The 16,125-nt window shown below is 42.1% G+C and overlaps 1 protein-coding gene across 1 annotated transcript in view; it reads left to right on the top strand.

Moving 5' to 3' along the window:
* sympk (symplekin) overlaps positions 1–12,338 on the top strand; it is a 39,580-nt gene extending 27,242 nt beyond the window's left edge. Inside the window, exons 19-27 of the mRNA XM_084084684.1 lie at positions 888–996; positions 2,717–2,817; positions 3,496–3,586; positions 4,752–4,853; positions 4,959–5,146; positions 5,913–6,089; positions 7,956–8,153; positions 9,447–9,659; positions 12,078–12,338. Of these exons, the coding sequence (XP_083940810.1) occupies positions 888–996; positions 2,717–2,817; positions 3,496–3,586; positions 4,752–4,853; positions 4,959–5,146; positions 5,913–6,089; positions 7,956–8,153; positions 9,447–9,659; positions 12,078–12,239 (1,341 nt within the window). The 3' untranslated portion in view covers positions 12,240–12,338. The remainder of the gene's footprint in view (positions 1–887; positions 997–2,716; positions 2,818–3,495; positions 3,587–4,751; positions 4,854–4,958; positions 5,147–5,912; positions 6,090–7,955; positions 8,154–9,446; positions 9,660–12,077) is intronic.
* Positions 12,339–16,125: the final 3,787 nt, after the last annotated feature.

Here is a 16,125-nt window from a genome sequence, read left to right as displayed (position 1 = left end):
CTCCAACTGGGCCGAAGGTTCACCTTCCAACAAGACAATGACCCGAAGCACACAGCTAAAATAACGAAGGAGTGGCTTCGGAACAACTCTGTGACTGTTCTTGACTGGCCCAGCCAGAGCCCTGACTTAAACCCAATTGAGCATCTCTGGAGAGACCTAAAAATGGCTGTCCACCAACGTTCACCATCCAACCTGAGAGGATCTGCAAGGGGGAATGGCAAATGATTCCCAAATCCAGGTGTGAAACACTTGTTGCATCATTCCCAAGAAGACTCATGGCTGTATTAGCTCAAAAAGGTGCTTCTACTCAATACTGAGCAAAGGGTCTGAATACTTTTGAGCTAATGAATACTTGTATTAGCTCAAAAAGGTGCTTCTACTCAATACTGAGCAAAGGGTCTGAATACTTATGGCCATGTGATATTTCAGTTTTTCTTTTTTAATAAATCTGCAAACATTTCTACAATTCTGTGTTTTTCTGTCAATATGGGGTGCTGTGTGTACATGAATGAGGAAAAAAAATGAACTTAAATTATTTTAGCAAATGGCTGCAATTTGACGAATAGTGAAAAATGTAAGGGGGTCTGAATACTTTCCGTACCCACTGTAAGTCCATGGAGCGTGTGTGTGTGTGTGTGTGTGTGTGTGCACGCGCGCGCCTGTGTGCCTGTGTGTGTGTGTGTGTGACTGTGTGTGTGTGCGTTTCTAAACTGTCACTTTACAAATGATTTTATGACATTGTTCAGTGTATTTTAGTCGTGTCTTCATTGTTTTGTCATTAGCTTTATCTGGTGAACAACAATAGCAGACAATAAACTATGAATGAAGGCTGCTTTATGCTGCTATTGAAGTGGATCTTTAGATGAGTTGTTGTCACTGCTGTGTAGATCCGTGGGATGGGGATGAACTCTCCTGACCTTCTCCTCCTGGTGGAGAACTGTCCTAAAGGAGCAGAGACGCTGGTCACACGATGTCTCCACATCCTCACCGATAAAGGTACCACAACACATGTCCTTTCTTTGTTCTCCTCAATGTAGTCGTTATGGTAATGAATTCCTCCCCACACACACACACATATCTGTGTTGTCACTCTGCTGCTGTGTCCTACTGACTGTCCTGCCAGTGAGGAGCCCCCACCAGGAGGACATAGAGCCTCCGACCCGTTCTACTCCTCCCGCCCCAACACGCCCGTGTTCAGGAGGCTTATGTCTCCTGAACACGGGCCAATTGTGTTCGTATAGACCATACATGGGCAACAGGCGGCCCGGGGGCCACATGCGGCCCCCACCTTCACTTAATCCGGCCTGCAGGTTAATATCGGATTACTGATATATTATTGATTTCAGCTGTTACAACTCCAAACATGCAAACGTGACCCGCTTTAATTACTTCAGTCTATACTAGTAGCTTAATGACTAGTAATACAATTCTATTGTCTTTTTTTCATGTTAAGTTCATAACGTTAACATAAGTATAACTAAATGCATTTGAAATTAAATAAAAAATGTTACTTTTCAGGATTCCAATTCAAAAATAGCCAAAAAAGAATCTGGATTCCAATTCAAAAATGGCAAATATAGCAGATCTACAAGCTGAAAACGCGTCGTAGACGCGTTTTCAGCTTGTAGATCGGCTATTTTTGCTACTTTTATGTGACATCGAAAGGCGAAAAAAGTTACAATACTGAGAGACAGTATAATTATGCAATGTGGCCCTCTGGAGTGAGTGTGGGAATATAGTGGCCCTCTCCATCAACAAAGTTGCCCACCACTGGTATAGACGCTCAACAAAGCCAACCCCCAACCTTCGCGGTGGTGGGCAGGCACTTTACCACTGCGCCGCCCGAGCGCCAATGTCTTTAATTGATGTCTTTAAACAATGTTTGTATCACACTCTTGGGGTAAGTCTCAGTCCACTAGGCCTGTCCTCGACTAAGGATTTGTATTCACCTGTTTCCTAGTGTGTTTTCCACTTCCTGTCGATTTGATCCAATGAAATCCATTGAAACTGGTCAGATGACCAATGATATCCAATGAAATCGACAGGAAGTGGAAAACACACATCCTAGGAAACAGGTGAATAGTCGAATCTGATTGCCGACTAATTGCCAATAGTCGACTGGCAGTCAACTAAGGCAACACCCCATGATTCGACTGAGATTGGCAGTGGAATCAGTCTGATTCCACTGCCAATCTCTGCCAAACATGCAAAAAATATGTTATGCAATAGAGGAACATTCCATTTGGGCTGTCCCCTACAGCCCAAATGGAATGTTCCTCTATTGCATGACATATTTTTTGCTTAGTGTCTGATTTAACATATACTATTGGTTTCTCCCAATAAATCATGATGTATATCCTATTTTTGGCAAACTATTAGTTAATTAATATTAAAAAACTAGGCCAGTCTCTCAGTCGAATAATTAAAAAAATAAAACGTTTTTAAAATATTTTTTTAATATAATTCGATTAAGACATTGGCAGTCGACTCAGACACCCCTCGACTAATTAGTCGACTATTAGACTACTAGAGGTCAGGCCTACAGTCCACCAGTAGATTGAACATGAAGTTCATATGAGTCACTTATATTGTGTTTGGATGGGGTTTATCTGAGTTGCTGGGAGGAAAGCAGAGAGAGGACTGAATGGGATCCAGACAGAGGGAAGAGGGGAAGCAAAGAGTAAAGTTTTCCTGTCTTAATCTCGTGTTCCTCCAGTGCCTCCGTCTCCTGAGCTGGTGGAGCGGGTGAGGGATCTGTATCACAAACGTGTGCCAGACGTCCGCTTCCTGATCCCCGTCATCAACGGCCTGGAGAAGGTAAAGAGAGTGGTCCATAACACAGTCATGACCTTATGATAATACAATGTAGGCATTAAGCAGACGCTCTTTATCCAGACTTTCAATAAGCAAGGTAAACACATACATAGAATGCAGAGAGACAGTGTAGTCAAGTGCCTCTGTAAACTAGGAGCACAGCTAGACTAGATTGTGGTTCTCAAACTTTTTCATGTCAAGGGACCCCCAAACTGTTTTATATTTGGCAGGACCCCAAAAATATCAGATGTACAAGCTTGTACATCTGATTCTTTTTTTAATAGCGTATAGATAAAGTGGTTAAAATAAGCGTGATGCTATGTTAACTACTTTTGCTGGGGACCCCCTGGAACCCCCTCAAGGACCCCACTTTGAGAACCAATTAACTGTACATCGAAACTATAGGATACCAGGTAAACAATGAACCTAGCATCTTGCCCCTGCCTGGATGGATGCTCAGTCAGTAGGTGCACACAGACCATAATGCACCTTGAGAGCCCAAGGACCCGGCGCCGGGTTCAAATTTGACCCCCATCTTGTCTCAAACGTCTCTCCTCTCTCTGCTCTTGGTTTCCTGACCTATCAGAATAAAGCATTAAAAAAAACACAATTCAGCTATTGTGTACCGTTTACAATCCATGATTTGGTGATGGTGTGTTTGTTGTGTTTTGTTTGGTACAGAAAGAGGTGATTCTGGCTCTTCCTAAACTGATCAAACTCAACCCCATCGTAGTGAAAGAGGTCTTCAACCGCCTGCTGGGAACGCAACACAGTAAGACTCAAATGGCCTACATACTGTATATGTATGTACAGTATGTGTGTCTCTTTGTTCACTTCTCTTTCCTTCATTTTTTCTCTATTTAAATCTTCTCTTGTCCATATGAACAGATACCATATTGTGCATTAGACTCACCCACTAACCAGGGACTAGTTTAGTACTTCAATAAGTACAGTCCAACTGCTGTTTCAAATTAGCCTCATAATCCATTTAACACGTTGAGACCTGAAGCCGATTCTACATGTCTCCTAAATCTCAACAGTATTCTGAAAAACGTATGTTTTTATGTCAGTGGTGCTCAATCTTTTTCATGTCAAGGACCCCCAAAATGATATGTATTTGGCCGCGGACCCCCATCAAAATATTTTGTTCCAGGGACCCCCCAGAAGCAACGATTTGAGTTAAAAATGTTCGCTTTAAAAATATATATATTCAAAGATTTGCACACATTTTTACGATTTAAAAAAAATAGCAGATCTACAAGCTCGTAGCGCGGCACTCGGTGCGGCACTATGAGCTTGTATATCTGCTATTTTTGAATAGCCCAAATTGTAAAATATTGCTTTTTAGCTCAAATCTAAAAATGACACAGTTCCAGGTCTTAATGGGTTAAGACCGGGAACTCATCTGTGTCATAACATTTCTTTGGCTTTTCAAAAATAGCAGATATACAAGCTCATAAGATTATATATATACGAGCAATTTTTTTGAGAAATCGTGATATTTTTTTTGGCGGGGGCTAATCTTTCAATATATATACTGTAATGTTTTAAAGCGAAAAAAAAAATTACTCCCAATCTGTGCTTTTGGGGGGGTCCCTTGAACAACATATTTTGAGATGGGGCTCCGCGGCCAAATACATATCATTTTGGGGGTCCCTTGACATGGAAAAGTTGGAGCACCACTGATAGAGCAACATACTGTTAGGATTTAGAAAACATGGTTAGATTTGTATTTGGCTGCGGATCTCAAAATATGTTGTTCCAGGGACCCCCCAGAAGCAAAGATTTGAGTTAAAATTGTTAGCTTTAAAACTACATACATTCAAAGATTTGCACACATTTTCAAGATTTTTCAAAAATAGCAGATCTACAAACTCATAGCGTGTGTGTGTGTGTGTGTGTGTGTGTGTGTGTGTGTGTGTGTGTGTGTGTCTCAGGTGAGGGCAGTTCGTCCATGTCTCCTCTCACTCCAGGAGAGCTGCTCATCGCTCTACACAACATCGACTCCACCAAATGTGACATGAAGTCCATCATCAAAGGTCAGTCACACATAGTTACAATAGTGTGTGGTGTGTATTTCTGTGACGTTTACAATACATATATGTGACAGAAATAAACGAGGTGAACGTTGTCTCTGGCTGCAGCCACCAACCTGTGCTTCGGGGAGAAGAACGTGTACACCTCAGAGGTTCTGGCGGTGGTGATGCAGCAGCTGATGGAGCAGTGTCCTCTGCCCATGCTGCTGATGAGGACGGTCATCCAGTCCCTCACCATGTACCCCCGCCTGGGCGGCTTCGTCATGAACATCCTGTCACGACTCATCGTCAAGCAGGTCAGTCCTGGTCTCTATACCGCCTCCCCCTGGTCAGCCGGGGCGCCTGATGGAGGGGAAAGAAACCGGTTGGAATAACGTGGTTCCTTCCACGCGCTACGTCCTACCGGGGAAACTCCCCCCTGTCAGGTGATAAGAAGCTACGTCCTACAGGGGAAACTCCCCCCTGTCAGGTGATAAGAAGCTACGTCCTACCGGGGAAACTCCCCCCTGTCAGGTGATAACAAGCTACGTCCTACCGGGGAAACTCCCCCCTGGCAGGTGATGTGAAACGGTGTGCTCACTCCTCATGCATTGAAGGAGGCATGAGCTCAGTTCAGGGCTCTCCCCAGGCTGGCAGAGGGAGAGTAGCGCCCAGGATTACAGCTTAGGCAATTGGCACTGGGTGAAAAAATGGGTTATAAAATTCGTGGGATAAAAGAAAATCAGTTAATGTAGAGAGGGGGGGTACATACCCCCCCTCTCTACATTGGCTGATGTAGATCGAAGACGAGGGAAAGCAGTTCAAGTACAGAGCCGGTTAAGCCGAATTTATACTTTGTCGTATGAAGGTCAATTCTTAATTTTATTGACCAAATAGCCGTTATGTATTTCTATGTTGTATTGATACTTTTACTTATGTAAAATAAATCTGAGTTCTTCTCCCACCACTGGTAACAAACAAATGTTCTCTCTGGGTTTTAATCAAGTTCTGTTTGATCTTTTGGCTTTAAATGTCACATCCTCACCATGGTAACGGTGGTGTTTTGATTTGATTGATTGACAGGTGTGGAAGTATCCCAAGGTGTGGGAGGGTTTCGTGAAGTGCTGCCAGCGGACCAAGCCCCAGTCCTACAGCGTCCTGCTGCAGCTGCCCTCGGCCCAGCTGACCAGCGTGTTCGAGCGCTGTCCCGAGATGAGGGAGCCTCTGCTGCAACACGTCCACTCCTTCACCCCTCACCAGGTACAACACGTCCACTCCTTCACCCCTCACCAGGTACAACACGTCCACTCCTTCACCCCTCACCAGGTACAACACGTCCACTCCTTCACCCCTCACCAGGTACAACACGTCCACTCCTTCACCCCTCACCAGGTACAACACGTCCACTCCTTCACCCCTCACCAGGTACAACACGTCCACTCCTTCACCCCTCACCAGGTCAGGAGGTCGTCTCATCTCGTCTCACAAGCCCAGACTGTTGACCTCCCCCAAAATGGGACGGAAGCAATATTTAAAACATTTTAACTCATTGAGTGCCATTAACGTGTTTGACGTGTTTTTGAAATAATAATGAAAAAAAAAAAAAACATGTTCAGAACCCAAGATATCATCATCTGAAGATGTGCAGCTCCATCCACTCCTTGTTTAACTTAGAACTGAAAAAGGCTGTATCTCGCTTCCTAAGCACTTTTTGTTTTCTGTGAAAAAAACTCTGGCACTTTTCAGAATCAATTCTGAAATAATTCTGGCAATCCTGGCACTCAGTGAGTTAACTCAAATCTTTGCTTCTGGGGGTCCCTGGAACAATATATATATATATATATATATATATATATTTTTTTTTTTTCAACTGTTAGGATTCAGAAGACATTTGTAGAATCCCCCAGAAGCAAAGATTTGAGTTAAACATTTTCACTTTAAATATATATATATATTCAAAGATTTGAAATGAAACATGATTTTACCGATTTTTCAAAACATAACAGATCTACAAGATCGCAGCTTGGTACTCGGTGCCGTGCTATGAGCTTGTAGATCTGCCATTTTGAATATAGCCAAAGTATAAAATAATACTAATAGAAATCTAAATAATCAAAGCCTATGATAGCTTTGCTGCTTGACACTCACTTACAGCAACACACTTTTAGACATTATATGATATTCATAATGTTGGAGCTTCCCAGTAAAACCACATCCTTGTACTGGTGTACAACATTTATGTAGCACTTTTCTAAGTACCCAAGGATGCTTTACATGGGGGCATGAGAAAAGAACAAAGAAAAACAACTTTTTATCACATCGGGTGCCGAACACGGTCTGAACCGTGTTTACACAGAGTAGCGCTTTGGTGCCGAACACGGTCTGAACTTGGTCTTTTCGTTTTTTTCGTTTTTTTCCACACGGGAGGGGCTGGAGCAGCTCTGGAATCACCCTAGGCGATTCTGAGAAGGAAGGGCCAGATGGATCACTGTGTCAAAAACATGGCTCCCCATCCGCTTCCGTTATTATCTCCTTCTCTAAAACCCCTATAACTCCCAAACTTTTTACGTTGGGTAAAACGACTATGGGCGATCGCTTTGCCGTTGTGACCCGCGTGAAAGATCGTTCCAGGCATTAGCCAGGACCATCGGGCAAAATGCACGCATGCTTTTTTTCACATGGAATGCACGTCGTGGAGTCTACAGCTTAAACGTGAGACAGCTCAATGGTGAGATTTCAGCACCGAACGTAATCTGTTATTATAAAATGCTGGCACCCAATGTGTTAAGGGGAAAAAAACACAAGAAAGGGCTAAGACTAAGGAATCAAATCAATTAAAACAGTGGAATGCAGATGCTTCAAAACCATAAGAAAACATTGGTTTTGTTGGTGTGAGCGTCTCCTCAGGTGGATCGACAACAATGTCCAGTCCTTCTTTCTGTAATCCATTCAACTTTTATTTATATGTTTTACAGGCATGCCCAGAAAGATTCTGTATGGGGTCTAAAACTCTGCACTGAATGTCGGCCCTGTTCTAATGTTGAGTTGTATTGTGTGTGTGTGTGTGTGTGTGTGTGTGTGTGTGTGTGTGTGTGTGTGTGTGTGTTTGTGTGTGTGCGAGAACAGCAAGCCCACATCCCCACCTCCATCATGTCTGTCCTGGAGGCTGACAGGAAGGCCCAGGAGCCAGAACCCACTCCTCCTCCTCCGGCCGCCGTGGAGACCAGAGAGGTGACGGAGGAACAACAACAACACGCCACGGACCACCTGAGGCATCAGAAACCTGCTCCTGTCCCTGTCCCTGCTCCTCGCCCCGTCCCAACGGTATGTATGAACAAAATAAACACTCAACAGTAGGCGGCCGCACACTTAACACTTAAACCTTGAATACCTGAAAATCGTCTCTGTCCGGTGGAAATCTTTTATGTCAAAAACCTTTTCAGGAAATGGAACGAAAATCGTCAGAAATAGTTAAAATAGCCACACCCATTTCACATGCTGTCAATGCACTGAATGGGACATTATCTTGTATGGCTCAGTAGGTGTTTTGTATAAAGTATAGTTTAGGACCGCAACAGAGGCGCGCCGTCTCAAGCCAACTTGAGCCACGAGAGGCACCACCGAGCGAGCTAAAGTGAGCGAATTGCCGTGCCGAACGTTACGAAGTTCGCTTGAGCTGACTCAGCGCCGTCCGAGTTATGTACTCTATAGGTACAGATAGAGTTATGTACAGATAGAGTTATGTACAGATAGAGTTATGTACCGATCAGAGGTCGCTAGTCTGATAATTGCCGGTTTTGACCGATTTTTTATGACAAAGACCGTAAAAAATTAATCTGAAATGCCCAATTGTGTGCAGTGCCCTTTGATTAGAAAATGCATTCAAACGCAATTGATTATTGAGAAACAACACGCAGCATGCGCAAATGGTAATGTAGGTAATTCATGTATTTGTGTAAGATGACCCTGCTATATAAAATGTGTGTATTATGATGGTTCATGTTCAAATAGCTCAATCCAAAATATAATGCTGTAGGCCTAAAGTGTTAGGCTGTATTTACACACCTGCTTGTCATTAATGCATAAAAATAATTATGACCGTTATTTTTGTCAGATGTCCGATAAATTTGAATCCTGCCGGACATTGGGACCGGCAGATTAGAATCCTAGCGCGACCCTTGGTACCGATAGGCACAGAATCCTAAATCATGTTTGGGGTTGAGCGTTTGCCCCAACTTTCATCAATCGCCGGTAGGTCAGTATCTCACCAATCAATAGTCTGATTAAACATGATAATGTCCCAGTTCAGTGCAATGATAGCATCCGAAGCCGGTGAAATAGCAGATCTACAAGCTCACAATGTGTCGCGATGCGACACATTGTGAGCTTGTAGATCGGCTATTTTCACCATTTTTGCGTGACACTGTTGTATGATGAAGTAGAGCATTAATTGACGAGAAAACATTTAAAAAAAAAGTTTCTACCTGTCAGCAACGATACTCATAATGTCTATTTGAACGATCATTCCTGAATCCCTCGCTTTCCTCGTTCTCCTCTCGTTCCTCCATTTTGTCGTCATCCTCCTCAACGTCTTGTGCCATTTCGTGCGTATGACAGGTTGTGGCCCCGCCCATCGCCGTGGCTATCCCGGCGGCCCCGGCTGTGGTAGAGATCGTTGTGAAGGAGGACCAACCAAAGCCGGTCCAGAAGCCGCAGCCGGCGCCAGCGCCTGCGCCGGCGGCCATCAGCACCCAGGAGGACCCAGAACCAATGGAGCAGGGGGATCCAGAACCAGCCGGTCAGGAGGACGCCAGTAACACTGTAACACAGGTAACGTGTCTCAACCTTGTGGGCTGCAAAGGGTACTGCACGTGGGCTCCCTAAATAATTGACTAAACAACATTAATATTAAAGGACGACTTCACCCATTTTCAACCTATCTACATATAATTAATTGGTCCTCACTAATGTTTGTGATAAAATGGTACCATTGTCTTATACTCAGTCTGTGTCTCAGAGGAGGGCTGTGGACACTTCAGAGTCCCGTCTACCAGTGACATCATCGATGGGGAATCCAAGCTAATAGAAACTGCAGGCTTTCTATAGAGGATATGCGTGTGACATCATCATCAAACCCGGAAGTTATGCCGGAATGCCTACTGAGTGTCAAAAAAATACTTTCTGGCCTTGACAGCCCATGCATCCAAACAGAAAAGTCATATCTGTTTGCATTAAACAACATTAAACAATGTTAAACTCACTTTGCATGTTGCTTTGCCACTCTCTTTGCCACTCGATGTGCCATTCACTTTAAGCATGCGCATATCCTCTATTCCTGGAAAGTTGCAATGCAATAATAGAAGCCATTGTTCTCACGTTAATAAAAATCTAAATTATAAACTTGAAATCTTGCCTAACGATGATGTCAATGGGTGAAGTCGTCCTTTAAGTGATGCCAATAAAGTGCACTACGTAGTGGGTTTCTGTTGATCCCAGCCGGAACACTGAATGGTGTTAGTAATAATGCAGGCCATAAGGCAAGCACAAACAAATACATATGAGGGCAACAGGTTAAGAAGATAAATATATGGTAATGCTAATAACTGTTCTATTGTGGATAATTATGTACAGTGGGCATTCAGCCTGGGCTCTTCATTGGTAATGTTATTAAGCCGTAAGGCTCTCTCATTGGTAAACACCCTCCCTGACCTCGACCACACCAAACCCTTGTCCAGAGACATTGTTGCCTCGATGCATGTAACATTAACGAGCATCAACGAGTGTCAGCTGGACACACACACACACACACACACACCCCTCCCCTCTGCAGGGGGTATTGCGATATAGTATGATGTCACAACGATACATATTATGGTCACGTTTTAATATAGCGAGACGATATATTGTGACACCCCTAATTTGTGTGTTTAAAAACACAAACGACTATAAAAGCTTGGATCATTGATGCTAGTCTACTCTAAAGCATTGACATCATCATTACATCGTATGACTCATAAAATCAACCTGGGTTTGAACCATATTAACGTTGTAACCATTTGATTGGCTGGGCCAGGGGGCCTAACGGTGCGTTTTAACAGCGGGCGACTCTCGGGCGATCGCGGGCGACATCGTCCAAAAGATAAAGAAAGTCTATGAGAGCCGGCGATCGGGCGAAGTGGGCGGGGGGGCGATGAAAGATGGATTTTCTTTATCTTTTGGACGATGTCGCCCGGCATCGCCCGAGAGTCGCCCGCTGTTAAAACGTACTGTTAGGGCTTGTGCTTGTACAGCTATACTCTGGGAATGGAACCTTCTAACTCTAGCCAGCGTTGGTTGGTTCCCACGCCTTTAGCCGTTGAGCAATATACATGAGCGCCATAATCACAAGTGTGTGTTTGTTGTTAAGGTGGAACAGACATAATCATAAGTGTGTGTGTGTTGTTCAGGTGGAACAGACATAATCATAAGTGTGTGTGTGTTGTTAAGGTGGAACAGACATAATCATACGTGTGTGTTTGTTGTTCAGGTGGAACAGACATAATCATAAGTGTGTGTGTGTTGTTAAGGTGGAACAGACATAATCATAAGTGTGTGTTTGTTGTTAAGGTGGAACAGACATAATCATAAGTGTGTGTGTGTTGTTCAGGTGGAACAGACATAATCATAAGTGTGTGTTTGTTGTTAAGGTGGAACAGACATAATCATAAGTGTGTGTTTGTTGTTAAGGTGGAACAGACATAATCATAAGTGTGTGTGTGTTGTTAAGGTGGAACAGACATAATCATAAGTGTGTGTTTGTTGTTCAGGTGGAACAGACATAATCATAAGTGTGTGTTTGTTGTTCAGGTGGAACAGACATAATCATAAGTGTGTGTGTGTTGTTCAGGTGGAACAGACATAATCATAAGTGTGTGTTTGTTGTTCAGGTGGAACAGACATAATCATAAGTGTGTGTGTGTTGTTCAGGTGGAACAGACATAATCATAAGTGTGTGTGTTTGTTGTTCAGGTGGAACAGACATAATCATAAGTGTGTGTTTGTTGTTCAGGTGGAACAGACATAATCATAAGTGTGTGTTTGTTGTTCAGGTGGAACAGACATAATCATAAGTGTGTGTTTGTTGTTCAGGTGGATCAGACATAATCATAAGTGTGTGTTTGTTGTTCAGGTGGAACAGACATAATCATAAGTGTGTGTGTGTTGTTCAGGTGGATCAGACATAATCATAAGTGTGTGTGTGTTGTTCAGGTGGAACAGACGCCGTCGCCGCAACCGCAGAAAGCCGAGGAAGCGATGGAGACGTCTCGCCCCGAGGCCTCGGTCTCCCCGGAAGCAGGAAATGATGTCACACAGGAGCGCAGCGGCGAGCCTGAGGCGGACGCCGAGCCCGGAGCCGAGGAGGCCGACTGAAGATGAAATGCACTTCACCAACCACTTGTACTTAACCCATTAAGGCCCGGGAACGCATCTGTGTGTCATTGTAAGATTTCTTTGGGCTATTCAAAAATTAGCAGATCTACAAGCTCATAGCGCGGCACCGAGTGCCGCGCTATGAGCTTGTAGATCTGCTATTTTAGAAAAATCTTGGAAATAATGTGCAAATCTTATATATATTTTTAAAGCAAACGTTTGTAACTCAGATCTTTGCTTCTGGGGGATTCTACAAATGTCTTCTTTAAATCCTAACTGTTTTTTTTTTTTTACTTTGTTGCTACAAAGTTCTCAAACTTTTTTTCATATCAAGGACCCCCAAAATGATATGTATTTGGCCACGGACCCCCATCTCAAAATATTTTTCAAAAATAGCAGATCTACAAGCTCATGAAGTGACACAGATGCGTTCCCTGGTCTTAATGGATTTACATGAGATGAAACTGTCTGCTTTGGTTTTTGTTTTCATATTTCTATTCGTTAAATTTGTGAGTACATTTTTTTGTTGGGGGGGGGGGGAGAAAAGATACATTTGTGCGTGAAAGCATTCCATTTAAGTTGGAGAATAAATAAATAAAAGGTCATCTGTGTTGTCTCTTTAAGTTGTGTTAATGCTGCTGTTCCACAGCTCAACTTGGTCTGATTTTCACCGGGAACACATCTGTGTCATCTTTTGATTTCTATGGCCATTCAAAAATGGCAGATATACAAGCTCATAGCGCGGCACAGACTATGAGCTTGTAGATCTGCATTTTCTTTTTGAAAATGTGTGCAAATCTTTAGTTTGAATATATATATATATATATATATTTTAACTCAAATCTCTGCTTCTGGGGGATTCTACAAGTGTCTTCTAAATTCTAACTGTCTTTTTCTTTTAAAAGTGTGTTGCTATAATATCAGTGGTTCTCAAACTTATTCATGTCAAGGAGCCCCTAAATCAGGGGTCTTCAACGTTTTCAGGCCAAGGACCCCCTAGCTGAGAGAGAGGGATAAAGCAGGGAGTGGGACCCCGTCTATATTGTATAAAATTGTGTTTCAGATTCAACTTTTTTTTGTTTACGTGGTCTGCTATTTTTCCCCTGTACACCTAAACCACTTTGCCAAAAATAGCCGATCTACAAGCTCACAACGCCTCGCGCTGCGAGGCGTTGTGAGCTTGTAGATCTGCTATTTTTTGGTAAAAGTTCTCCTCAAAAAAGGGATGTTAGGGTTCAAGTGGTTAAGGAAAAAAAAGATATCACAAAGATTTAGCGGACCCCCTGTAGTAACTCTGAGGACCCCCTATAGGGGTCCCGGACCCCCTGTTGAAGACCCCTGCCCTAAATGATATGTATTTTGTTTTGTCCGGCGACACTGTCAGTAAAATTATTTTCAATCATGCATCCACAAGTCACCGCCTGTGAGATGATCCTGTGACCTGTGAGTTCAGACAGATCTGTCATGATGCTTCTCTTCTTTGTGTTGGACGTCAGAGTAATCCACTGAGGAGCCAGTGGTCTGAGTGGTGGAAGAAGCACTCAAATGTTTAAGTAAAAGTATCAATACTGCAATGTAGAAGTACTCTGTAGTAGTAAAAGTCTGGAATTCAAAATGATATAATGATAAAAAAAAGTATTGGTGTCATAGATTGGCAATTTTCAAATAGCTGATGTATAAAATTGGGCTGAAGTGGTTAATGTTTTTTAATATAATAATTAATATCTGCAAACTAAGTAACTAAAGTTGTCAAATAATTGTAGTAGAGTAAAGTACAATATTTGCCTCTTGTGATTAAGTGGAGTAGAAGTAAAAGTACTGAAAACTGGAAATACTGCAGTAAAGTGAAAAGAAAAAAAAAAACTCAAAATTGCATTTAAATATAGTACTTGAGTAAATGTACTTAGTTACTCTAGTCTAGTCTCCAGCATTGTCATTGTCAAGACAGTCATTGCAGTGTCTGATGACCAGCCTCCTGAGACAATCGGACCAATCAGCGCACTCAACGTGATAGCGGGGCGTGGTCTGCTGGCTTGTGGACGGAAACAAAATGACGCGTTACACTGAAACCGGTTACCTATCGAATGTTGTGACGCCGGGGTGCCTGTAGCCTCTGGTTCTTCAGAGCGCTAGTGAGTTCTCTCTAACTGCTCTGCTCATCGCCATAGTTCACATGACGCTCGTCTGTCACATGCGTCATGGCGCAACTTGTTCCTGGTTTTGTAAATTTCTACATTTACAATCCGTACATCTACATAAACGTTCACATTTCAAATATAACGTACTGACCCCACGACCATAGATGTAAGAAGTTGAAACGCTTGGGCCTAAGTATCCGTATCTTCCGTTTTGTTCAATAAAAAGCATTTTAATCCGACTGGTGGCCATTTTCTCAAATGTCCTTCATATGCTTTCAACTACGCGACCCTATTTGCTGGCAGGTGTATTGCACGCTGATGCATTATAACTCTATGAGAAAATGGCCACCAATCAGATTAAAATGATTTTTTATTGAACAATACGGAAGATGCAGGTACTTAGACTCACCCGTTTCAACGTGTTATATTTGTGGTCGTCGGGTCAGCACTTTATATTTGAAATATGAACGTTTATGTAGATGTACGGGTTGTAAATGGATAAATCACAAAAACCAGGAACAAAGTTGCGCCATGACTGTCATATGACAAGTTATGTTTTAGGGCCGCTCTCAAATAATGTTATTTATAGACCCCTTAAAAACGTGAATTTCCTGAAAAGTTAATATTTTGGACATTGCTGATTTCTGTCCGACAGCAGATATATTCATTAATATTATATTATTATACATATTATAGTGTACGACAGCAGAGATATTATTAATATAAATTAAAAGAATCCATTCATATAGAATTATATATAATATAGAATCTATTATAGAACTAGTTGAATAATAATATATATTATATATATATATATATATATATATATATATATATATATATATATATATATATATATATATATATATATATATATATATATATATATATATATATATATATATATATATATATATATAATATCGCACTCCATAAATAGCAGATCTACAAGCCCACAAGGCGTAACGGAGGCCACTCATTGTGGGCTTGTAGATCTGCTACTGTTTTCTGTTTTCTTTGGAAAATGGCCCCTGTCTAAGTCCTAACCTAACCTACCCCCCCCCCCCCCCCCTCTCTCCTTCTCCTTTTGTACATATTTCTCACTCTTCATACCAGTAACCTGTAAACTGATTGTATGACATTCTATAGTAGTTGTGTATATCTGTCTGTCTCTTATATGTCATCATGATTTGTGTGCATGGGGAACTCATTTGAAACAAGCTCAGTGCTTTTATGAGTCTTCCAGTTTAGTAGACCTTGTATTGTGAATTTGTACTTCCATGTACTGTTGTTCTCATGTCTTACTAAATAAAGTACATCAATCAATCAATCAGAAGCCCACTGCCTGGTTTCTCTTCTCAGTCAGAAAGGAAAACGGCTCAGTGTCGCCCTCCTGTGGTTCATCATGACCTCAGCACTCTGAGCTCTGAGATGTCATTGTGATGCAAAATGCACTAAAAAGTGGATAATAGCGCCATCTGGTGGTTGATCTACCAACTCTATGTCATTTAGTAAAGTGTTTTTATTTATTATTAGAGTTACTGTAATAACTTTTTATAATAAACGATTAGTGATTATTTAACCTAACTGTTGGACTCATTAAAATAAAAACAGTTTTACAACAAATGAAGGACGTTTCATTAGAGGAGCTAGCTAGCTAGCTAGCCTAGCAGGCTAACTGCTAGCCTAGCATGCTAACATTCTACCGGATGTAAACACAGTCACGTGATGTCAAAGGCGAACGCTCT

The sequence above is a fragment of the Gymnoscopelus microlampas genome, assembly GCF_963454915.1.
Source record: "Gymnoscopelus microlampas genome assembly, chromosome: 17".
NCBI lineage: Eukaryota > Metazoa > Chordata > Actinopteri > Myctophiformes > Myctophidae > Gymnoscopelus > Gymnoscopelus microlampas.
The sequence above is the reverse complement of the archived record's forward strand: the minus strand, read 5'-3'. Positions and strand labels throughout refer to the sequence as shown.